The 25,443-nt window shown below is 35.1% G+C and overlaps 1 protein-coding gene across 1 annotated transcript in view; it reads right to left on the reverse strand.

The window, feature by feature from the left end:
• Positions 1-1,058: 1,058 nt before the first annotated feature.
• The window catches only part of VPS13C (vacuolar protein sorting 13 homolog C), a 206,614-nt gene continuing 182,229 nt past the window's right edge, over positions 1,059-25,443 (reverse strand). The window contains exons 82-85 of the mRNA XM_043981954.1: positions 20,882-20,970; positions 5,786-5,909; positions 5,300-5,383; positions 1,059-3,063 (exon numbers count right to left, since the gene is read on the reverse strand). Of these exons, the coding sequence (XP_043837889.1) occupies positions 2,974-3,063; positions 5,300-5,383; positions 5,786-5,909; positions 20,882-20,970 (387 nt within the window). The 3' untranslated portion in view covers positions 1,059-2,973. The remainder of the gene's footprint in view (positions 3,064-5,299; positions 5,384-5,785; positions 5,910-20,881; positions 20,971-25,443) is intronic.

A 25,443-nucleotide genomic window follows, 5' to 3' on the forward strand; every position in this document is an offset into this window, starting at 1 on the left:
AACTTAAGTTGGGGGTGGCTAGGTGGCGCAGTGGATAAAGCACCGGCCCTGGATTCAGGAGTACCTGAGTTCAAATCTAGCCTCAGACACTTGACACTTACTAGCTGTGTAACCCTGGGCAAGTCACTTAACCCCCATTGCCCCGCAAAAACAAAACAAAACAAAACAAAAAAAAACCCTAAGTTGGAAACTCTGATCAACGAATGAGCAACCACAATTCCTGAGGACTCATGATGAAACATATTGCCCACTTCCTGACAGAAGTGATGGACTCAAGAATGCAGAGTGAGGCTTTTTTTTAAAAGACATGGTCAACATAAAACTTTGACTTGACTATACATGCTTATAATTGAGGTTTGTTTTTCTTGCTTTCTCAAGGTATGTGTGTGGGTGTTGTGGGAGAGTGAAAAGGGTCTTTCTTTTTGAAAATAAAATTGAATATTTTAAAAAGAGATGAGGCAGGGCAGCTAGGTGGCACAGTGGATAGAGCACTGGCCCTGGAGTCAGGAAGACCTGAGTTCAAATCCGGCCTCAGACACTTGACACATACTAGCTGCGTGACCCTGGGCTAGTCACTTAACCCCAATTGCCTCACCCCGCCAAAAACAAAAAAAACAAAAAAAAAACAAAAAAAGCCTCTATTGGGGCGGCTAGGTGGCGCAGTGGATAAAGCACCAGCCCTGGAGTCAGGAGTACCTGAGTTCAAATCCGGCCTCAGACACTTAACACTTACTAGCTGTGTGACCCTGGGCAAGTCACTTAACCCCAATTGCCTCACTAAAATTTAAAAAAAAAAAAGAGATAAGGCTAAAGAATATAAGTGGTTAGAAGGAGGATGAAATGACTCATGATGAAAGTCTACTGAAGCTGAACATAAGACAAAACTAAAAAATAACTATTGTTCATTTCAGTAGAATGTAAGCTTGCATGGAGGTAGGGGCTGGTTATAATTTTGTCTTTGTATCATTAGAACCTAGAATAGGGCCTTGCATATAGTGAGGATTTAAGAGATGCTTTTATATCAGACTGAATCACATCTGTAAATAATATCACTAACAAATGTGTCAAGTATTTTATTTCTTTGAAAAGTTTATGCACAGTCACTGACAGTCAATTTAATACAAAAAAAGCAGAGCAATGTTGAAACAGAAAATTAACTCAAAACAGTTTTATAATACAGCTTTAAAAATTTAAATATGTAAGGCAACAATGTTGATGAGCTGATGAATTTCAAACCTGGCTTTTGCATAGTTTAATAAGATACCCATGTAATTTTAGAATAAACCATTAGTTCAATGGCTCAAAAATGAGCTATTCCTAAGACATATGACTTTCCTGTGAATAAAATAATATGCTATCTCAAAGTCATGATTAAGAAATTGTCCAAGAAAAAGTGGTAGCATACTTTTTTTGTAATATTTCTTTATGTCTCCTGAAAAACTATCATTCAGAAAATTTTTTCAAAGATGCGAATTTTATAAATGACTATTTTCTTAATAGGAAAAAAAGATGATGACAAAAAGGCATATGTGGTAACATAAAATAAAGGCATCGATTATTTTCTGTTTCAGAAATAGTGGTTAACCTCAAATTTTGAGGATATACTAAATAGTACTAGAGAAGAGATCAATGTAAAACCTACTTGATGACAGGACTGTAAAATTTCAGATCTCCATTCCTTATTTAAACAAATATAAAATAGTACCAAATGTTGTGCATTACTGAATGAAAGTTCAATTTTATTTCTTTAATTCATGAGACTAGTGATGGATAATAAACCCTTTAAAATGTAACAGTTTTATTCTAATTAAATTAAGAAAGTTCAATGACTTTTTTTTTGGAAGGTTTAATAGGAGTGCATTAACAGTCAACTTTAGTCAGATCACGCTGAAATAAAAGAATGCTGCATTGACAAGATCACTTCTTCAAAGAATACTTTTGTTTCTGCTGCCAGTTAGATTTGTTTTTAACTTATACATATGAATTGTAGAGATTTAAACATTCCTTTTAATCAGCATTTCAAAAATATTTCTGGTCACATATAATAATTAAATGCTCATTTTTTGGACTGCTTAAAATCCTTTATAATTTTTTTAAATGATGCTCTTTAGACTACTGCTAGACATTTAATGCATTATATAAAAACATTTCATACCTCTAAGCTTCAAAACAAATTAAAGTGCTATATTTTCATATACCAATACCTACTACTTCTGCCAAATCACTTTTTCTGAGACAGGCATACGAAGTTTCCCTCAACATAAGAATTATATTTAACATGAAAAAGACAATGTAAGCCACTGTAGAATTTAATGCTGCAACTTATCACACATCCATTATATTATAATATAAAGGGGAAAAAAAGATACCAAAGGAAAAACATGGGTAAAAATAAGTGATTTCATTAGGAAATGGAAAAAAAAATTGTCATTTTTTCATTACATGGATGTTTTTTTATTCACAATTACTTGATTTACTTCAAATTTATCTCTAATTATTTAGAATGTCTAAATAAAATGTATGAGTATGAAACATTTATCTGTTGCTAAAAACTACTATAGAAAGCAATGATCATTTATAAAGTTCTTTTCCTCATGTGTCAGGATTCTAATTTACAACCAGGCTTTTTGTTCCTTATTAATTTGAATTTATTCCTCCCATTCCAAATTTGAAAACTGTTCAAGTAACAGACTCATCTAGAAGTATTTAATGTGCTACTCAATAAAGAAGTACATATATATCATGTAACTGCTTAAAAATTATTTTAGCACTTGAGAAAAAAATAATCTGGCAAGTTCAGTCAATATGCTTTTTTAAAGGAAAAATTATCTTGGTTTATATTCTTCTAGAACATGATGGAAGTTCTGACTTCTCTACATGACAGCCATGACATCTAATTCATTTCCAACAAGATGATAATAAAATGGAAGGATAGCATCAACCCAGTATCTGGCAGAATAATTAAGGTAGTATTTACTGTCTAACTAATTTCAGTGATGATTGCTTCACCAGTTTTTGCTGATGTCTTGTTGACTGGGCATCATCAATGGCCTTACATGCTTTCTGTAAAATAGAATATTATGAATTAGAAAAATAATCATTAAATTATATAAATAAATACTTGAGGAAGTGAAGGAAAAGAGAATAAACAGAAGAAATTGGACATATTATATTTGATAAATTTTTAATACTAGCTTTCACCTACCACATGGATATCTATACTACAAGGGGCAATAGCTAGTGAGCATAGTCAAATCTAGCAGGGAAGTAACCAGTAGATAGGAAGAAACTAGAAGGGAGGAGGGGAGAGAGAGAGACAGAGACAGAGAGAGACAGAGACAGAGAGAGAAAGAATAAATATACTAGTAGGGAGCAATTGTAGAGGACATAGATTAAGGTTACATGTAGAGAAGTAGCCTTGGCCAAGGAAACACCCACCTCTTCATCAGAGAGTAAAGTGAAGGACATAGTAGTGATATCATATCAGGGGCATGTAAGATGAGGAGAAAGGGAAAAGAGGGAGCTTGTGGTATAAAGCCTCAGCTTTTCAGTAAAGTATGAGGTAAAGTCTTCAGTTGAAAGAGAGAAAGAGGAGCTTATGAGAGGCCTAAGGAAAGAAAAGAAGGTCTGGAATAGCTGCTATGGTGAATGGGATAAGAGATTAGAGACGAGCAGAAGGATTGCTTCAGGATAGTGAGGGTCCAGTTGAGACTATGTAACCATAGTGGACCAAGGAAACATTCATTGTTTTATGACTTCTGTGTAATTTAAGATTCTAAATGTGGGTCCTAATCTGTTCCCCCAGTTTTGGGGGAAACTGACTAAAATCACTGATAAAACGAGTTTAGGTTTTTAAGGGTTTACTGAAAGATAGAAAGAGAAAGATTGAGAACAGAATTCCAACAGCCTGGCATTCCTATCTTTCCTCAAATTTCCTGTGAAGTCATCTGCTGCCACTACCACCATCAAGACAGGAACCCAAAAGAGACAGACCTCTCCGCGCAGGCCCTCCTTCCTCCTTCCTCTCCCCTCCCAGAAAATGGGAGGCTCCTCAAGTTGATTGCCTGGTAGCCTTGGTGGACAGTACCCATGCACAAATGTTACTTCCTGATGCCAAGGAAAAGCCACATGTCCTTGCCCTCTGAGGCATTCTCCTCATGGTGGAGCTTTCCTATAGTAAGTCTCCAGTAGGTGGCATCATTCCAATCATTACACTTCCTATGGTACCAGTTAGCAGTGTGTAAATAAGAGGAATGGAAATGTATGATGAGAATGGAAAGAAAGCCAGAAGATGACCATGGATAACGATCCTATACTATACCACTCTCTTGGGTTATTTCTTTTTTTTCTCCACCTTTACTTAGAGATAATATTGGCAACCAAACCAGAATATCATTTCTTCAATCAGCAATGGAAAAGGGCTTGTTCTCAACTATCAGAATTATCAGTTTATATTGCTTCAGAATTTCTTAGAATAGAAATAGAACTGCCCCCTGCCCCCGCTTTTATCTTACAAGAGGTAGGTCTCAATTCCATCCAAGAAAATGCTAATTTCTGAAGAAAAAAAATTCTGACCTATAATAAAATCTTCTGATCTTTAAATACATTTTAAATGTATGGAGATCAAAATGTAATTTACATAAAGTTTTAAGATATGCTCCTATCCATATATAACAGTTTTTTTAACATATAACCTTGTTCTTCAAATTAATCAATGTTGCCACAGCAATCATAAAATATGGGCCCCTGTGAGCAGAATGAGATAACAAAGACAGAGACAAAGATATGTAGAGAATCCTCAGACTCTAGCATTTTCCTCATTCTATGCATTCATCTGTCCTCTCAAGACCAAATTATAAGTCACTTAAGGATAGGAACCTTGTCTTAAACAACTTTGCATTCCTTTATAGTACTCAGGACATGGTCATATATTGATACAACAAAGATTTCTTAATTATTTGATATATGCATGGCATTACCATCAATAATTATAATACAAATGATGAGCATTATACAGGCTAAAAAGTAAACCTAGGATGACTCATACCCAAGCAATATTGGTAGAAGTCAAAGTCTGAACAGGCTAGAAAGTAGAGGAATAACAAAGAGTGTCTCACTCATATACCTGAAATCATTCCTAGACCTCTTATTCATGGTGAGTTGTTAGCAAAAAGTCATACAGGATAATTCTGAATTTACCTGCCAAAATTTTCACTGAAAAGATAGAAGTTGGAAGAATAAAAGTCATTAACTGGCCAATACTAATAGATCTCTTTTTTTGCTTTTCACTTATATTTACCTTTGCTACTGTTGGATCTTGAAGATAAACTTCTCGTAGACAAATTTGATTGACACTGTCCTTTTTGTGGAATAATCCATGATCCTGTTTCAAAAGAAATGACAGAAGAAAAACATTTCTTTCTAAGCACAACAAGCAAAAACCAATCCATAGCTTTTAAGCGAATGCTTAAATGCCAACTCTACTTTCCTGCCTTCATTCCCCAGGACAGCCCTCGTTTGGAAATCTCATTATTCGGAAAGACTGAATCTTCGTGGTCCTCACATATCACCTGCACCCTCTGCTCCTCCGGCTCGACCCTATGACTGGGGGCCATAGCCTCCAGAAGTCCAGCATGTTGGGTTTTTTTTCACCAGATACTCTGCTTTTGGACTTCTCTAGAACTCTCCAACTTGCCCCTGCAGCAGGTACCTTTCCACCTCCCCTCACCTGCTTTTCAGATTCCTTTTATGTGTGGTCTCCTCCCCTACTAGATTGCTTACTTACCTTAACAGAGATTTTTAGAAGATTTTTATCAACACTTGGAGGTAATACAAAATCTTCAAATGGGTGCTGCCATTCTGTGGACATATGTCCTAAGAGCTCCACTTCCTTTACATAGAGCACTCTCCTATTCATAAAAATGAGTAGAAAAGAGTGATTCCTGAGTTAATCGTTCTCATCACACAAGCTATATTGAAAAATAGTATGCCCAACTGATCAATGACCAGTAAAATGTATGCTGCAGTTCAGATTGAAGAAAACTGATATGCACATTGGTTTAAGAAACTAAGATTAAAAACAACCTAACAGGCAGCTAGATGGTGCAGTGGATAAAGCACCGGCCCTGGATTCAGGAGATCCTGAGTTCAAATCCAGTCTCAGACACTTGACACTTACTAGCTGTGTGACCCTGGGCAAGTCACTTAACCCTCATTGACCCACTCAAAAAAAAAAAAAAACTCTAACACTTTCAAAGTTTACCCCTTGCCAATTTTGCAGAGTTTAGAAAGGTCCACTATTTCATGAAACTACACACAAATTAGCAGGTATTTCATTTGAGACAGAAGGAGTTTCCAGTTACAACTGCTTTATGCTGAGGAATATGGATATATGTCACCCTGGCAACACTGGCTACCAGAGAAACCAGATGGGCAGAAGCTTCTGACAATTCTTTACCTGGAAAACTGTTTCTTAATAGCATTTATTTATGAAAGAGTATACTTTCTAGTCAGGAAAGAATATGTAAGATGTCACAAATGTTAAATATCAAAGGGTTTATTTATAGCCCACTATAATCAGATTTTGATGCCTTAACACTTACTACAAGACAAAATCGATCACGGAAGAGTAGCTCATTTATTCACTATAAATAAAGACAAAACAGTGTCCTTAAGGAGTGAGTCTATTGGTTTCTCATTATATAGTTCAGATTAATGGCTTAGGGAAACAGACATAGGATCACATGTATAGAGTCAGAAGAAACCTCAAAGACTAACTAGTCAACTGTCCTTATTTTAGAGATGAAGAAACTGAAGTCCAGAGAAGTTAAGGGATTTGCTCAAGATCATACAGTAGGATGTGGAACCAAGATGGCAGAAGAGAGGAAGCACTAACGCTCAGCTCTTCCAATATTCCCGGCCAGACAACTTTAAAATAACTCCTCAAATTAATTGTGGAGTGACACAATCAAAAAAAAAGGTTGAGGTATGGGGTGAATTACATCATATGAAGAGGTGAAAAAAAACCTATTACAATAGAGGGAAGAAGGGAGAGGTGAACATTGTTTCAACCCTACTCTCATTAGATTTGATTCAAAGAGGGAATAACAAATACTTTCATTTGGATAAAGAAACTTAGCTCATTCTTTAGGGAAGTAAAAGGGGAAGGGGGGAAGGGGAAGGGACGGGGGACTGATAGAAGGGAGGGCAAAAGAAAGGGAGAAAAGAGTAAAGAAAAGGGAGGGGGTGATAAAAAGGGAGGGCAGATTGGGGGAGGCAGGGGTAAGAAGCAAAACGTTGGTGAGGAGGAATAGGGTGAAAGAAGGGGGGAAAAGTACAAAGGGGGTAAACAGAATGGAGGGAAATAGTAATAATAACTGTGAATGTGAATGGGATAAACTCTGCTATAAAATGGAAGCTAATTGCAGAGTGGATTAAAAACCATGCTACAATATGCTGTTTACAAGAAACACATTTGAAGCAGAGAGATACACAGAGAGTAAAGGTAAAAGGCTGGAGCAGAATATATTATGCTTCAGTTAAAGTAAAAAAAGCAGGGGTAGCAATCCTTATCTCAGACAAAGCACAGGCAAAAATAGATCTTACTAACAGAGATAAGGAAGGAAACTACATCTTGCTAAAAGGTACTATAGATAATGAAGTAATATCAATATTAAATATTTATGCGTCAAGTGGTATAGCATCCAAATTCTTAGAGGAGAAGTTAAATGAGTTACAAGAGGAATTAGACAGTAATACTATACTAGTAGGGGATCTGAATCTCCCCCTCTCAGAATTAGATAAATCTAGCCGAAAAATAAATAAGAAAGAAGTGAAAGAGGTGAATAGAATACTAGAAAAGTTAGACATGATAGATGTCTGGAGAAAATTGAATGGGGATAGAAAGGAATATACTTTTTCTCAGCAGTACATGGCACATTTTCAAAAACTGACCATGTATTAGGGCACAAAAACATCATAGTCAGAAGTAGAAAGGCTGAAATAGTAAATGCATCCTTCTCAGATCATGATGCAATAAAAATTACATATAAGAAAGAGCCATGGATGGGGCAGCTAGGTGGCGCAGTGGATAAAGCACCGGCCCTGGATTCAGGAGTACCTGAGTTCAAATCCGGCCTCAGACACTTGACACTTACTAGCTGTGTGACCCTGGGCAAGTCACTTAACCCCCATTGTCCTGCAACAAAACAAAACAAAACAAAACAAAAGAAAAAAAGAAGAAAGAGCCATGGAAATGTAGAATGAAAATCAATTGGAAACTAAATAATTTCTTTCTAAAGAATGAATGGGTCAAACAAGAAATCATTGAAACAATCGATAACTTTATCGAAGAGAATGACAATAATGAGACAACATACCAAAATCTATGGGATGCAGCCAAAGCAGTGCTTAGGGGCAAATTTATAGCTCTAACTGCTTACAGGAATAAAAAAGAGAAAGAGGAGATTAATGAATTGGGCATGCAACTTAAAAAGCTAGAAAAAGAACAAATTAGAAATACCCAATTAGATACTAAACTAGAGATCTTGAAAATTAAAGGAGAAATTAATAAAACTGAAAGCAAGAAAACTATAGAATTAATCAATAAAACTAAGAGCTGGTTTTATGAAAAAAAATAAAATAGATAAAATATTGGTTAATTTGATTTGAAAAAAGAAAGAAGGGGGGGCGGAGCCAAGATGGCGGAGGAGAGGCTGTGACTCCCACAAGCTCCAGATAAACTCGTCCATTCACGCCCAAATAATGCAGTAAAAATTAAAACCCAGAACAGCCTAATGCACATAAGAACAGAGTGAGACTGTTTCTCCACAAAAGAGGGCGATTCTGATCACCTACTGATCAGGCTGAACAGCTCAGCGCGCGGTCCGGACCCAGCCAGGGACAGTGCTTCCAACACGTCAGAGTCTTCAACACCAGCAGCTTCTGAGGCTCTGATCACGGACTGGTGAAGGGGTTCGGAGGTAGGCCAGGGTGAAGTGGAGGCAGTATCTGCTGGAGTTGGGGCAAAGCGCCCTGGGTCTGAACCAGTGGGCTGAATCAAGTGGTGGTGGCCCAGTGGGGGAGGGGTAAAAGCACGCCAAGCTTCTGACCATAAAGAATCAGAGTTCAATCAGACTTCTGTTTCCGGGTCAAAGAGAAAGCGGCTGTGATTACTCACAAGCCAGGCAGGCTGAGAAGAAGCCCAATCACCCTAGCACGAACGGTGTGTCCGGGAAGCAGCGCTACACTTTAAGGAGTAAAAAGCCAAGAAACAGTAAGCCAGGATGAGTAGGCAGAGAAAGCAGAAGACCATCGAAAACTTCTTTGGGGGAAAGGTAGACCACAATACATCCTCAGAAGAAGAAGATAATAATAGGGTCAAAGCTCCAACATCCAAAACTTCCAAGAAAAATATGAACTGGTCTCAGGCCATGGAAGCTCTCAAAAGGGACTTTGAAGAGAAAGTAGGAGAGATAGAACGAAGATGTAGAGAAAGAGAGGAAGGAATGGAAAGAGAAATGAGAGCAATGCAGGAGAGTCATGAGAAAAAAGTCAACAGTTTGAAAAGCCAAATGGAAAAGGAGATTAAAAAACTGTCTGCTGAAAATAATTGCCTAAGAATTAGGATTGAACAAATGGAAGCTAGTGAGCTTATGAGAAACCAAGACACAGTAAAGCAAATCCAATTGAATGAAAAAATAGAAGGCAATGTGAAATATCTCCTTGGAAAAACAGCTGACCTAGAAAATAAATCTAGGAGAGATAATTTGAAAATCATTGGACTACCTGAAAACCATGACCAAAACAAGAGTTTAGACACCATCCTCCAAGAGATTGTGAGGGAAAATTGCCCTGATATTCTTGAAGCAGAAGCTAAAATAGAAATTGAAAAAATCCACCGATCACCTCCTGAAAGAGATCCCAAAAGGAAAACCTCCAGGAATATTATAGCCAAATTCCAGAACTCCCAGGTCAAGGAGAAAATATTGCAAGCAGCTAGAAAAAAGGAATTTAAATACTGTGGAGCTCCAATAAGGATAAATCAAGATCTAGCAGCTTCTATATTAAAGGACCGGAGGGCATGGAATATGATATTCCAGAGGGCAAAGGAACTGGGACTACAGCCAAAAATCACGTACCCAGCAAAACTAAGCATCCTCTTTCAGAGGCAAACATGGAACTTCAAGGAGAAAGAAGACTTTCAGGCATTTGTTATGAAAAGACCTGAAATGAATAGAAAATTTGACTTTCAAATACAAGACCCTGGAGAAGCATAAAAAGATAAACAGGAAAAAGACTTCATGAGGGATATTAAAAGATCAAACTGTTAACATTCCTATATGGGAAGATAATACAGAAGACACAGGTCTGAACTGAATACGAAGGGAAGTTATGTTTTGTTCTTTGTGGGGTGTCTTATGTATGGGGTCGGATTTGGGCTTGGGGCCTCCTGGGTCCAGGGCTGGTGCACTGTCCACTGTGCCACCTAACTAACCCATAATGACATCCTTAAAATAGGGTTGAGGTGTAGGAGAAATAGACTGGGGGAGGGGGAAGGGGAGAGATGGTCTGGGGAGAGGTTATTCATATGAAGGAAACAAGAAAAAAGCTTATGGAGGGGAGGGGAAGAGGGAGAAGCAATTGGGGAGTGATTGAACCTTAATATCATCAGAATTGACTCAAAGAAGGACTAACATACATACTCAAGTGGGTATAGTAATATATTTTGCCCTGAGGGAGGGGAGGGAGATAAGGGGGGGGAGGGGAAGGAGGGAAGGGCAGATTCTGGGAGAGAGTAGTAAAAAGCAAAATACTTTCAAGGAAGGTGAAGACGTTCTGCATAACGGCACAAGTATGAAATATTGAATTGCTTGATTTCATAGGGAGGGTTGAGGAGAGAGGGAGGAAGAAAATTTGGAACATAGAATTAGCTCAAAGACCTTAAACTCATCAGAGTTGGCTCATGGAGGGAATAACATTCACACCCAGTTGGGAGGAGTAATCTATTTAACCTTACAGGAAAGTATGAGGGGAAGAGGATAAGGAAGGAAGGGTGGAAAGAAAGGGAGTGTAGAGTAGGGGAGGGGACAGTCAGAAGTAAAATACTTTTGAGGAGGAATAGTTTAAAAGAAGATGGAAAATAGAGTAAATATCATGGGAAGGGAATAGGATGGAGGGAAATAGTTATGATGACTTTGCTGGGCTAATACGAAGAAAATTCTTTGTCAAGTTTAAGGTACATTATTTAGGGTATGATGAACAGGATACTATTAGAAAAACATGGAAAGACCTACATGAACTGAAGCAGAGTGAAATGCACTGTATACAAAAATAACAGCAATAGTGTAAAATGATCTGCTGGGAAGCATGTGGTTATTTTCAGCAAGGCAATGGTCCAATATAACCCTGAAGGACTATGAAAATGGCAACCCATCTACAGAGAAAGAAGTGATAGTATCTGAAATAGTTGGAAACACATTTTTTTTTCTTTTCTTTTTTTTTTTTCTTTTTTGGTGAGGCAATTGGGGTTGGGTGGCTTGCCCGGGGTCATGTGGCTGGTGGGTGTTGGGTGTGTGGGGCCGGATTTGGGCTCGGGTGCTCCTGGTTCCAGGGCCGGTGCTCTGTCCGCTGCACCACCTAGCTGCCCCTGGAAACACATTTTTTTAAAAAATGTTTTTTCTCTTTGACAATTCCTCAGTCTGAAGTTTGGGGAGTTTTTTTTGACTGTTTTTTCCTCACAACCTAGCTAATGTGGGAATGTTTTCCATGACTACTCATGTATAATTTATTTTGAAATGCTTGAGTTCTAGTGGGTGTGGGTGGGAATAGAGGAGGAAGAGAAGTTGGAACAATTTTTTTTTTTAATTGATGTTAAAATTTGTTTTTACATATATTTTGGAAAATAAAATTCTATTCTAAAAAAAAAAAAAAGAAGAAGAAAACCAAATTACCAGTATCAAAAATGAAAAGGGTGATGTTACCACCAATGAAGTGGAAATTAAATAAATAATTAGGAATTATTTTGCCCAACTGTATGCCAATAAATTTGACAATATAAATGAAATTGATGAATATTTACAAAAATACAAACTGCACCAGGTTAACTGAAGAGGATATCAAATCCTTAAATAAGCCCATATTAGAAAAAGAAATTGAACAAGCCATTAATGAACTCCCTAAGAAAAAATCCCCAGGGCCAGATGGGTTTGTGGGTGAATTTTACCAAACATTTAAAAAAACAATTCCAATATTATACAAATTATTTGGAAAAATAGTTGAAGAAGGACTTCTACCAAATTCATTTTATGACACAAATATGGTGGTGATACCAAAACCAGGCAGAGCAAAAACAGAGAAAGAAAATTATAGACCAATTTCACTAATGAATATTGATGTTAAAATCTTAAATAAGATATTAGCAAGGAGATTACAGCAAGTGATCACCAGGATAATACACTATGACCAGGTAGGATTTATACCAGGAATGAAGGGCTGGTTCAACATAAGGAAAACTATTAACATAATCAACCACATCAATAAGAAAACTAACCAAAATCATATGATTATCTCAATAGATGCAGAGAAAGCTTTTGACAAAATACAGCACTCATTCCTAGTAAAAAACACTAGAGAGTTTAGGAATAGGTGGAGCTTTCTTTAAAATAATAAGCAGTATCTACCTAAAACCATCAGCAAGCATTATATGTAATGGAGATAAGTTAGAGGCCTTCCCAATAAGATCAGGAGTGAAACAGGGATGTCCATTATCACCCCTATTATTTAATATTGTACTAGAAATGTTAGCTTTAGCAACCAAAGAAGAAAAAGGAATTAAAGGAATTAGAATAGGCAAGGAGGAAACAAAACTATCACTCTTTGCAGATGATATGATGATATACGTAGAGAATCCTAGAGAATCAACTTAAAAATTACTTGAAACAATTAACTTTAGCAAAGTAGCAGGATATAAAATAAATCCACATAAATCATCAGCATTTCTATACATGACCAACAAAGTCCAGCAGCAAGAGATAGAGAAATTCCATTTAAAGTAACGGTAGATAATATAAAATACTTGGCAGTCTACTTGCCAAGACAAACCCAGGAACTCTATGAACACAGTTACCAAACACTTTTCACACAAATCAAATCAGATCTAAATAACTGGAAAGATAGCAATTTCTCATGGATAGGCAGAGCTAATATAGTAAAAATGACAATTCTACATAAATTAATTTACTTATTCAGTGCCATGCCAGACTACCTAAAAATTGTTTTATAGAGCTAGAAAAAATAACAACAAAATTTATTTGGAAAAACAAAAAGTCAAGAATATTCAGGGAAATAATGAAAAAAATGCACAGGAAGGTGGGTTAGCTGTACAAAATCTGGAGCTTTACTATGAAGCAGCAGTCATCAAAACTATTAGGTACTGGCTAAGAAATAGAGTGGAGGATCAATGGAATAGGCTAGGCACAGGAGACCCAGTAGTAAATGACTTCAATAATGTACTGTTTGATAAACCCAAAGACTCCAGCTTCTGGGATAGGAACTCAATATTTGACAAAAACTGCCGGGAAAACTGGAAGATAGTATGGTAGAAATTAGGCATAGACCAACATCTTACACCTTATACTAAAATAAGGTCAAAATGGGTACATGATTTAGACATAGGAGGTGACACCATAGGTAAATTAGGAGAGGAAGGAATAGTCTACCTTTCAGATCTTTGGAAAGGAGAATAGTTTATGACCAAAGAAGAGATATAAAATATTATGAAATGCAAAATGGATGATTTTGATTACATTAAATTAAAAAGTTTTTGTACAAACAGAAGCAATGCATCCAAAATTAGAAGGGATGCAGAAAGCTGGGAAACAATTTTTATGTCCAGTGCTTCTGATAAAGGCCTCATTTCTAAAATATATAGGGAACTAGGGGCAGCTAGATGGCTCAGTGGTTAAAGCACTGGCCCTGGATTCAGGAGTACCTGAGTTCAAATCCGGCCTCAGACACTTGACACTTAATAGCTGTGTGACCCTGGGCAAGTCACTTAACCCCCATTGCCTGCAATATATATATAGGGAACTAAATCAAATTTATAAGAATCCAAGTCATTCCCCAATTGAGAAATGGTCAAAGGATATGAACAGGCAGTTTTCTGATGAAGAAATCAAAGCTATCTATTCCCATATGAACAAATGCTTTAAATCACTATTGATTACAGAAACACAAATTAAAACAACTCTCAGGTACCACTTGACACCTGTCACATTGGCTAATATGACAAAAAAGGAAAATAATAAATGTTGGAGAAGCTGTGGAAAAATTGGAACACTAATGCATTGTTGGTGGAGCTGTGAATTGATCCAACCATTCTGCAGAGCAATCTGGAATTATGCCCAAAGGGCTGTAAAGCGGTGCATACCCTTTGACCCAGCAATACCACTGTTGAGTCTTTTTCCCAAGGAGATCATTGAAAAGGGAAAAGGACCCACGTGTTCAAAAATATTTATAGCTGCTCTTTTTGTGATAGCAAGGAATTGGAAATTGAGGGGTTGCCCATCAGTTGGGGAATGGCTGAACAAGTTGAGGTATGTGAATGTAATGGAATTCTATTGTGCTGTAAGAAATGATGAGGAGGAGAAGTTCAGAGAAACCTGGAAGGACTTGCATGAACTGATGATGAGTGAGATGAGCAGAACCAGAAGAACATTATACACAGTATCATCAACATTGTGTGTTGATCAACTGTGATGAACTGGATTCTTCTCACCAATACGATGGTACAAGAGAGTTCCAGGGGATTCATGATGGAAAAGGCTCTCCAAATCCAGAAAAAAAAACAAAACTATGGAATATGGATGCTGATTGAACCATACTATTTCTTTTGTTTTTGGTGCTGTTGTTTTTCTATTTTTAGGTTTTTTCCTTATTGCTCTGATTCTTCTCTTGTAGCATGACTGATGCAGAAATATGTTTAATGTTGTTATGTATGTATATATGTTTATATGTATATATGTATATATATCCTATATCAGATTGCCTGCTATCTGGGGGAGGGGGGAGGGAGGGAGAAAAATTTGAAATTGGAAATCTTATGTAAACAAATGCTGAAAGCTATCTCTACATGTAACTGGAAAATAATAAAAGACTTTTATTTTTTAAAAAAAAGGTTGAGGTGAGACATTTTTCCAGCCCAAGAAAACTTAAGAGGTCGGAAGGAGAGATCTGTGACACTGAGTCGCCAGTCCCTGGCCTGGACTGTACCCAGGGCAATACCAGTTGTGGTTTTGGAGGTAGTTGTGACAGCAGCTTTAGGAACTCTCAGCCCAGAGAAGTTCTAGGAATTTGGCAACTGCTCAGAAAGAGATTAGGAAATTAGAGAGAATACCTGTGCTAGCACTGGGCACAGGATCAGGCATTATTTGCTACTTCACTGTCCATTCCCACTTCCAAGTCCCAGTCTCAGGGAAGAGAACTCAGGTTTTCCTGACTCCAGGCCTGGTACTCTAGTCACTGCACCACCTAGCAAATTCCATCAAACATTTTTTAAAATAATTAATTCTAATACTATATAATCTATTTGAAAAAACCGGTAAGGAAGGAGTCTTACCAAATTCCTTTTATAACACAAATATAATTATAATACCTAAACCAGGGAGAGCAAAAACAGTTGAAGAAAACTGCAGACCAATTTCCCTAATGAATATCCATGCAAACATTTTAAATAAAAAACTAGGAAGGAGACCATAACAATATATCCAAAGATATACTGATGATATGACCAGGTGGAATTTATACCAGGAATGAAGGGTTGGTCCATTATTAGGAAAACTATAAGCATAACTGACCATATCAATTATAAAAACAATAATCAATAAAAAATGTGAAGGAAGGTGGCTTAGAAGGACCAAATTACTTTGTATACTACAAAAAAGGTAATTATCCAAACAATATGGTACTGGCTAAGAAACAGTGGTGGATCAGTGGAATAGGCTATGTACACAGTATTACAGAAATAAATGACCATAATAATTTAGTGTCTGATAAACCCCCAAATCCAAGCTTGTGGGGCAAGAACTCATACTATTCGACCAAAAATGGCTGGGGAAAATCTGGAGAGCAGTCTGGCAGAAACTAGGCATAGACCAACACCTCATATCATCTCTAAAGATAAGGTGAACATAGGTACATGCTTGAAACATAAAGGGGGATATTATAAGCAACTAGGGAAGCATGGGAAAAATTACTTAACAGATCTATGAATAAGGGATAAAATAAGAGACAGAGAAGATCACCAAGTTAAAATTAATAATTTTGATTACATGAAATGAAAAAGTCTTTGTACAAACAAAACTAAAGGAGCCAAAAAAAGAAGAAAAGCAGGAACCTGAGGGGAGGGGTGGAAGAATTTTCAGCAAGTTTCTCAGTTAAAAAGTCCCCATTTTATTCAAATATATAGGGAACTAAACCAAATTTATAAAAAATAAGAGCCATTCCCTAAGTGATAAATTATCAAAGTACATGAAAAGATAGTTTTCCAAAAAAAAGATCTAGGCTATCAATAATTATATGAAAAAAATGTTTTAAGTCACTAATAGAGAAATACAAATTAAAACAACTTTGAGCCATGTCACACCTATCAGATAGACTAACATGACAGAAAAGGAAAATGACAAATGCTAGAGGTGTTGTTGAAAAATCTGTATACTAATGCACTGCAGGTGGAGTTTTAAACTGGTCCAATTATTCTGGTCCAACTATTCAGAACCATGCCCAAAGGGCTATAAAACTATGCACATCCTTTGACTCAACAATATCACTACTTAGTCCATATCCCAAGGAAATCAAAGAAAAGGGAAAGATTAATATTTTTGAAATATTTATAGTAGCTCTTTCTGTGTCTGCCAAGAATTGAAAACTGAGTGGAAAATTGTTTGGGAAATGGCTGACCAAGCTGTGGTATATTATTGTGATGGAATAATATTGTGCCACAAGAGATGAGCATAATGGTTTCAAAATGTTGGAGGGAATAGCTGCATCAATGAAAGCACAAACTTATTTGAGTATTTGAGCATGAGTAATTTAGAGGGAAGTGGTCTGAGAGTAAGAAGGATTTAATTAAAGTTCAAATTCTGACCATTAGCTGTGGGATACTGGGCAAGATCACTTAATCAGAGTCACATAAGAAGTAATATATGTGCTTCCTAACTCATAATTGTGAAAAAATAATTTGGAAAAAAAAGAATGGTTTCAAAAAAACCTGAGATTTATATGAACTCATGAAAAGTAAAGTGAACAGTATACAGTAATAGCAATATTGTAATGATCAATTGTGAAAGATTTAGCTACTCTAATCAATATAATGATCTATGGTAGTTCTAAGACTTGTGATGAAAAATGACATCCACCTCAAATTAGTGAACTGATGAACTCTATGCAGACTGAAGCATATTTTTTCACTTCCTTTATTTTTTCTTTTTGCAATGTGGCTAACATGAAAATGTCTTACATGACTTCACATGTATAATGGGTATCATATTTCTTGCCTTCTCGATGGGTTGGGGAGAGGAGATTAGAGAAAAAGAGAGAATATGGAACTCAAAGTAAAAAAATGAATGTAATAAAAAAAACTAGAAACTTTAGGAGTTATTGGAGTTTTTCTTAAAATGACCTGTGGTGGGGTTTAGTTGTTTTAGTCATGTCTGACTCTTTGTGATCCCATTTGGGGTTTTCTTGGCAAAGATACTGAAATGGTCTGCCCTTCTCCAGTTCATTTTTTTTTTTTTTTAGTGAGGCAATTGGAGTTAAGTGACTTGCCCAGCGTCACACAGCTAGTAAGTGTTAAGTGTCTGAGGCCAGATTTGAACTCAGGTACTCCTGACTCCAGGGCCGGTGCTCTATCCACTGTACCACCTAGCTGCCCCTCCAGTTCATTTTACAGATGAGAAAACAGAGGCAAACAGGTTTAAGTGACTTTCCCAGGGTCATACTAATAAGTTCTGAGGCTGGATTTGAACTCAAGTCTTCCTCACTTAGATCTTTCTCCATGCTGGGCACTCTATCCACTGTGCCACCCTCTTAAAATGAAAGGTAGTATCAATCTAAAACCAAGAGCGAGCATTATCTGTAATGGAGATAAACTAGAAGCCTTCTAAGTAAGATAAGATAATGAAAGGCTATTCATTATCACCATTATTATTCAATATTATACTAGAGCTGCTAGTTCTAGCAATAAGACTAGAAAAAGAAATTGAAGGAATAAGTATAGGCAATGAGGAAACAAAACTATCATTCTCTGCAGATAATATGATGGCATCTTAGAGAACCCTAAAGAATCAACTAAAAAAAAAAACTAGTTGAAACAATTACCAACTTAAGTTGAAGAATACAAAATAAACCCACATAAATCATCATTCTATATATTACCAACAAAAACCAGTAAAAAGAGATGGCAAAATTCCATTTAAAACAACTGTAGACAATATAAAATACTTGGGAGTCTATGTACCAGGACACATCTAGGAACCACATGAACACCATCACAAAATACTTTTCACACAAATAAAGAGAGATCTAAACAACTGGAAAAATATTATTTGCTCATGGATGGGCTGAGCCAGTAAAATAAAAATTACAATTATATCTAAATTAATTTACTTATTCAGTGCCATAGCAATGAAACTACCAAAGAATTATTTTATAGAACTAGAAAAAATAGTAACAAAATTCATCTGGAAAAACAAAAAGTCAAAAATATCAAGGGAATCAATTGGAAAAAAAAAAGGTAATACCCATGCCGGTTGTAGCATATAAACATAATGGAATATTGTGCTGGATGAAATGATAAACATATAGTATATCATAGGTAGGCAGGTAGTGCAATAGAAAGTGCTTAGGACTCAGAGAAAGGTAAGTTCAAATCCCACCTCAGACACTACCTATGTCACCATAAATAAGTCACTTCAGTTCTATGTGCCTCAGTTTCCTTATCTGTAAAATAAGGATAATAACAGCATCTACCTCACAGGGTTGTTGTATGAGGATTGAATGAGGTAACACATAAAAGCACTTCACACACCATTAAGTACTACATGAATTCTGGCTATAATCTATTTAAAGATAAAGAAGTATAGAAATACATATAAAGTGAATCAGAATTTTAAAAAGCAGAATAAAACTAATATATATGCTGACTATAATTCTATAAACAAAAATGATTTTTTTTTTTTTGCGGGGCAATGAGAGTCAGGTGACTTGCCCAGGGTCACACAGGTAGTGTCAAGTGTCTGAGGCCGGATTTGAACTCAGGTCCTTCTGAATCCAGGGCCGGTGCTTTATCCACTGTGCCACCTAGCTGCCCCTATGATTTTGTTTTAAAGGCAGCAAAGAAACAAACAGAATATTTTTGTTATCTTGTTAACTTATACACTTAAAAAAAACTAGTCTAAATAACAGACTTTACAGTTAATGTGAATTTTTCTTTTTGTTTGTTTATCTGAAGGGTTTTCTTCTTTAAAAAAAATACAAATAAAAATACAAATGTACAAACCTGCAACTTCCTTTGAAGCCTTAATTTGAAAGAAAATGATTATTTCGATTAACTTTTCAACCCAGTGAGGAGAATGTGTCAAGACATCTGTCAAATTAATTCAACGAAATAGTCATTTATTAAAGGCCTACTGCATGTTCCAGGTTTTGTACTTTGATAGAAAGAAAAAAAAAATAAAAACAGTCCTTGCCCTCAAGGAGCTTACTTCTAATAGAGGGAAATGACATAGTCATAGAAAAACAAATAGAAAGGAACTACAAAGTAATTCTAGGGGTTAGAAGGCATGATAACTATTGGGGAATTCAAGAAAGGTCTTGTGTAGGAAGTGGTGCTTGATGTAAACTTTCAATGGTACATATATGGAAGAATGTAGGAATCACTAAAGGTCTGGGGGACAAAATAAACCTAAGAAAAAGCTGGTAAGTTTAGAAGTCCTCACCAAGCATTCATCAAAAGTGGCAGCTAGAATCTAATGCAAATTTTTCCTTCTATACCTATTCTACTTTGAGCCTATAGAACTATGTTATCTAGAAAACTTGAAAGGAATTATTCAGAAAGAATTCTCTAAAGTTGGTCCTGGGACTAATCCTAAGGAGAAAAAAAAAAGAGAAATATTTCTTTCTTTTCATTTATTTCAGAATAATTGAACTCTGGGGGCAGCTGGGTGGCACAGTGGATGGAGCACCGGCCCTGAATTCAGGAGTACCTGAGTTCAGGTCCGGCCTCAGACACTTGACACTTGCTGGCTGTGTGACCCTGGGCAAGTCACTTAACCCCAACTGCCTCACTAAAAAAAAATAAAAAAACAAAACAAAACAAAATAATTGAACTCTGTCTCATAAAGACTTAATAGAATCTAGGGCACAAATAAAAAGAAACAGAACTAGCCTAAAAAAGAGAACATCAGATACTATCAACATAATCTTACATTTAAATGTGATACTATAACCACTCTCTTTATGAATGTTGAAAGTTAAGAAAGCTAGGTTTAAGAACCAGTTCTATCACTGATTAGTTGTGATACCTTGAATAAATCATTCAACTTATATAAACCTCATTTTCCTTTTCAGAAAAATTATGGGGTTGGGTTAAATGTCTCTAAAGGTGACTTCTGGTTCTAGATTCTATGAAATTTTATTTAAATTTTATTATTAATTTTTTAATTTAATTATTAAGCAACTCAATTATTAAAGTTAAATTTAAATTGAGTTATTATTTTAATTTATTTAAATTTAAATTTTAAAGTTCACTCTGCTAACTATTAATCCTTCCAAAATTTTCTTTTGTATATACATGTTACGTTTCATTTGAAAAATGTCATTTTACCTATTTGTAACCACAAGATTCGTCTTTTTGCATCCAGGAATGGCACAATGGTACCGGTAGGTTTCACCATCCAGCTTTTTTATGTGATTCTGTAAAAGACAAAAAGACTCAAACACTGGAAGCACATGTTTGCAGTCATCTCCAATACTGAAAATGTATTGATGAAGTCAATACTGATTTACACATTATAGTGCCAAGTTCTAGATTTGAAACATCAACTGTTACAAATGGAACCCAAATTTCTAATATTGGCATAGGAAGCTAGAAAAAAATTCCTCCCTTGCTTTTCTCTAATCAATTTTCCTTATTACCTATGCAAATAAATGTTTACTAAAGGTTTACTAGAACCATTTCAAATAAAATATATTTTGTTCAGCTTTAATAAATGATAAAACTTTTCAAAAGGCTAATTAAACCCAAATTACACAATACCAAAACTATGAAAAAGAAGTACTATAGCATTATATTTACAAACAACAGGGAAATGGCTATATCTAGGGATTTTCCCCCTATAATGCAAAAAGGCAACATATATTACTTGTATATAACTATAAAATAACAGATACATTTGTAGATTACACATAGGCAGGATTATATTTACCTGTTAAATTTTATTTCAGATAAAAAGTACAAGGACAATATTAATGAGAACAGAAAATTTCTAACATTTCAAAAATAACCATAATTTTTTGCTAAAAACAAATATATACACAAGACAATCCAAATAAAAACAATACACTAGAAACACATTCTTCTAGACTCTTTCAAAGTCACTGTTACATGTAGTATGTGAACAATCACATTAAAAACTGACAAACTGATCATTTTGATAATCAAGTTATCACTGACATTATCAATCAGTACTTAGATTGTATTATGAAAATAATGTGAGGTAACTGATTTCAAAATACATAGAATTTGTAGTTAACTAGCAAATAACACTTTTACAATTTGTAGACAAGTAGCACAAGTTAAATATCATAGAAATACACTATATAAACAAGCAGCAAAATTATTCTGTTCTTATGTCGTTTTATAAATATCACTTCTTCAGAGGCCTGGTCCAAGCTCATCCTTAGGCAATCCAAAACTCCAGACATGAAGGAGGGAGATCCATTTTTCAGAGACAAAGTGAAGTCTTATTTCTCAGAATAGGTCTCGAATTGAGGTATAATTTTCAGATCAACAGTCTGTATTAGAAATTCACTTGGATACCAACTCTTGGATAAAATCATCTTACATTGTGCTAATTTTTCTAACTAGAGAAGTTATTGTAATTTTCTGGATTTAAATTTCAATTTGAAATACAAATTTAATATATATGTTACACTCAAATCAAAATGTATATTAAATTCTAACCATTTTCTATCTTGTATATATGCATATTAGCTTACTAATCCAACTTTTACCTTGGTAGTTTAGCTTAACAAGAAAATTTTAAGTATAATTATAAAATAAATGACATTATATTCAAAACAGAAACCAGTTTCTTTTCTGTTTTTATAAATTCCACAGGCCAATGTGAGAATTTACAACTTGACTATGCAAGTTTATTACAAGGGTTTTTGCTTTCCGTTTTTCTCTTCCAGTAAAGGGGAAGGGGAGAGGAAAGATGAGAGAGAAAGAAGTTAAATGGCTGTTAAATGAAAAAGAAAATTCAATAAAAAAAAAACTACAGTTTTTAGATATTTCAAATGAAGTTATTTAGGCATGTTGTTCATGAATAGCTGGAGAGTTCAAGATTAGATCAACTGTTAAAATAACTAATATGCAGAACTTTTCTTACTTCCATTCCAGAAGAATAGAGTAGTTCGGAAGAATTTGTTCTTTTCAAACTGGATTTAAAATATGTAACAAGATTTAATACCCATCAATGTGAGAAAATCAATAATCATTCTCACTAAGCAAAGCTAATATATTGAGAAGAAAAAAGGACATGAAAATCATGAGAAATATCTAATAAATGGCTAGTAGACCAACTACTGAACTTATGGTTAGTACCATACTGTTAAGAACTTCTTTGTACTTTAGTTGCTCCATTCATGTTACATTTATTTTATATATATGAGTGTGTGTCTGTGTCTGTGTCTGTGTTTGTGTCTCTGTGTGTATATACCATAAATTCCCTGAGGGAAGAGACCATGTGCTGTGCTTCTTTTGCATCCCCTTCAATAGTTACTACAGCTTAGGATAGATAGATAGGCACTCAATAATACTTGCTACTTGACTGATTATTACAGAGTAAACAAGGGATAAAATTCTAGTTTCCCTAGAAGATAAGCTTGAACATCTGTAGTATGAAGTTATCAAGTCCTCTTCCTGTTTATATAAGGAACCTTGTAGTATTCTCAGCTTTAGAATAATAGAAATATTACTTATGAGTATGTATTACTAGTGAATATGAGTAATAAGTCCACTGATAAATAAAATAAGAATATATATATATATTTATTTACTTAGAACTTTAAAAAAAGTGCCTCTGAGTTATGTACTTATTACCACTCACATAAAGAGGGACTCAAGATAATATGTATTAATATAAAGATTATTTAAAGTATTAAATAAAGGTAAAACACATCATATAGGTAAAGGAATTTCTGAAGTTAAATTCTATTAAAATCTCACCCTAGAAAAGAAAATATTAGTTTTACCTTAAAATGGGCAATTTATGGATGATTTAAGATTATCACTCTAATTTGTATCTGTCATTTTCATAGAAAGCTTTTTGACTCTCCATATACACAGCTGTTTCCCAAGCCCTAAAGTGTCTAGGAGAGTCTTTTATTTTCTCTCTGGCTTATCACCTTTTTTTAAAAAACACATAATCCAAGTCAAGATTTGAGATGCTAAAACTCATTCTACACAGAGGCAGCACACATCATATATATATATGTTCATTTAAAATTTCAGCCTAATTTTTTAACTTGGGAAAGCCCTACAGATGCTGGTGGAGACACTGCCTCCTTTTCTGGATGGTGATATTCTGTATAGACAGTTACAGTGCAATTACAGCAAGTCTCTGTGGCTCAAAACCAACTTCTCTTCCAATAAAAATCACATATTGGACTGGATCATGTCGTATTAATGTTAGGAAAAACACTACCAGATTTCTCTTATTTTGCATGTTAATTTTCATAGAGGTATGTTAGCTCATAAATTGTTAGCAATTGCATGTGAGGCAAGAGAATAAATTTCTCTAGAATTAAACTGGTCTTAAAAGCCCATAGATGGTTTGTAAAACATAGATAATTGTGTATATAGAGGTGTTACCTAAATAATTTTCTTAAGTGAAGTAATTTATGGTAATCAAGACCAAAAGTTCTGAGATAAATATTCTGTGGCAAATTGAGTACCTTTTGAAAAAGCTTATGTGCAAAAAAGGTGAAGGTGTGTGTATGTGCGTGCGTGCGTGCGTGTGTGTGTGTGTGTGTGTGTGTCCATTAAGGTCACTATGAAGTAAACAAGGCATTATGAGATGAGGTCAGTGTTTACTCTATGTCCTAGCTAATTGTCTTAAGTCATCAATATAAATGGATCTGTAATTCATCAGTCATTCATTATTATAACAGGTATTCAAGACGACATACCTATAGCTCAACAAAACCTAGGGCATTCTGGAAAATAAAAGTTGGGTAATGAAAGTGTTAAGATCTTATAATTAACAGAAACAAAACAGTGATTCTAGTGATTTGTATTTTCTATACTGAAGTTTCACAGCGCTCACATGAAGAGTATTAGAAAAGCTGAAAATTCTAAGCTTGAAAAGCAAAAGCACATCATTTTAGAACTTCATTAAGGCCTTTCCCCACCTCCTTAAAGAATCTAAATTTCTTACTATATATTTCTGTGTTTCAAAACCATTTCTTAGTTTTGCCATTTACAACAATAGGAATATGAAGAATGCTAACATTTTGTATTTGGTGCATAAAATGCCTCTCCACTAATATTTCTAAGTTCAACTGAAATTAAGGGTCTAAAGAACATTCACTGGAATTGACCCTCAAAGGCAGTAATACCACAGTATTTTTTAAGGATGAGACCAAGTAGTAGTATGGGAAATATTTACTCCTCTATTTCCAGTTCTTGCTGTGTAGGCAGAAAAAAGAAAGATAGAAAATAAAGTTAGAAGCATGCAAAAAAATAAAAGCACAGTAACTTACAATAAAAAAACTAAAGGCCAATAACATTACAGATTCACTTTCTTTTCAGGATAAAACTGGTATCAAAACTGGCAATCAATTTCTCCTATTTTGAGGGAAAGGAAAAGGGCACATTGCAAGACAGTCATACTTAACAGATAATAAAGATAAAGCTAGAAAGTCAGAAAAATAGTTTAGAATATGTTCTAAGGATAAAAAAGGTTTTATGTTATTTATTCTTTTATCTACCTATATGAGTGAATTTATATTTATATAAAAGTCCAAATAAAACATTTTGATATAAAGAAAGAAAAGCTGTGAAATTCAAAATGCCCAGATGAAGTATAAGAATATGATACCTAAAAAGCATGAGACTCAAATGAACACTCAATAACTGGACAGCCTGCCCACCCTAAAGGTGCT

Source organism: Dromiciops gliroides, chromosome 2 (genome assembly GCF_019393635.1).
Source record: "Dromiciops gliroides isolate mDroGli1 chromosome 2, mDroGli1.pri, whole genome shotgun sequence".
NCBI lineage: Eukaryota > Metazoa > Chordata > Mammalia > Microbiotheria > Microbiotheriidae > Dromiciops > Dromiciops gliroides.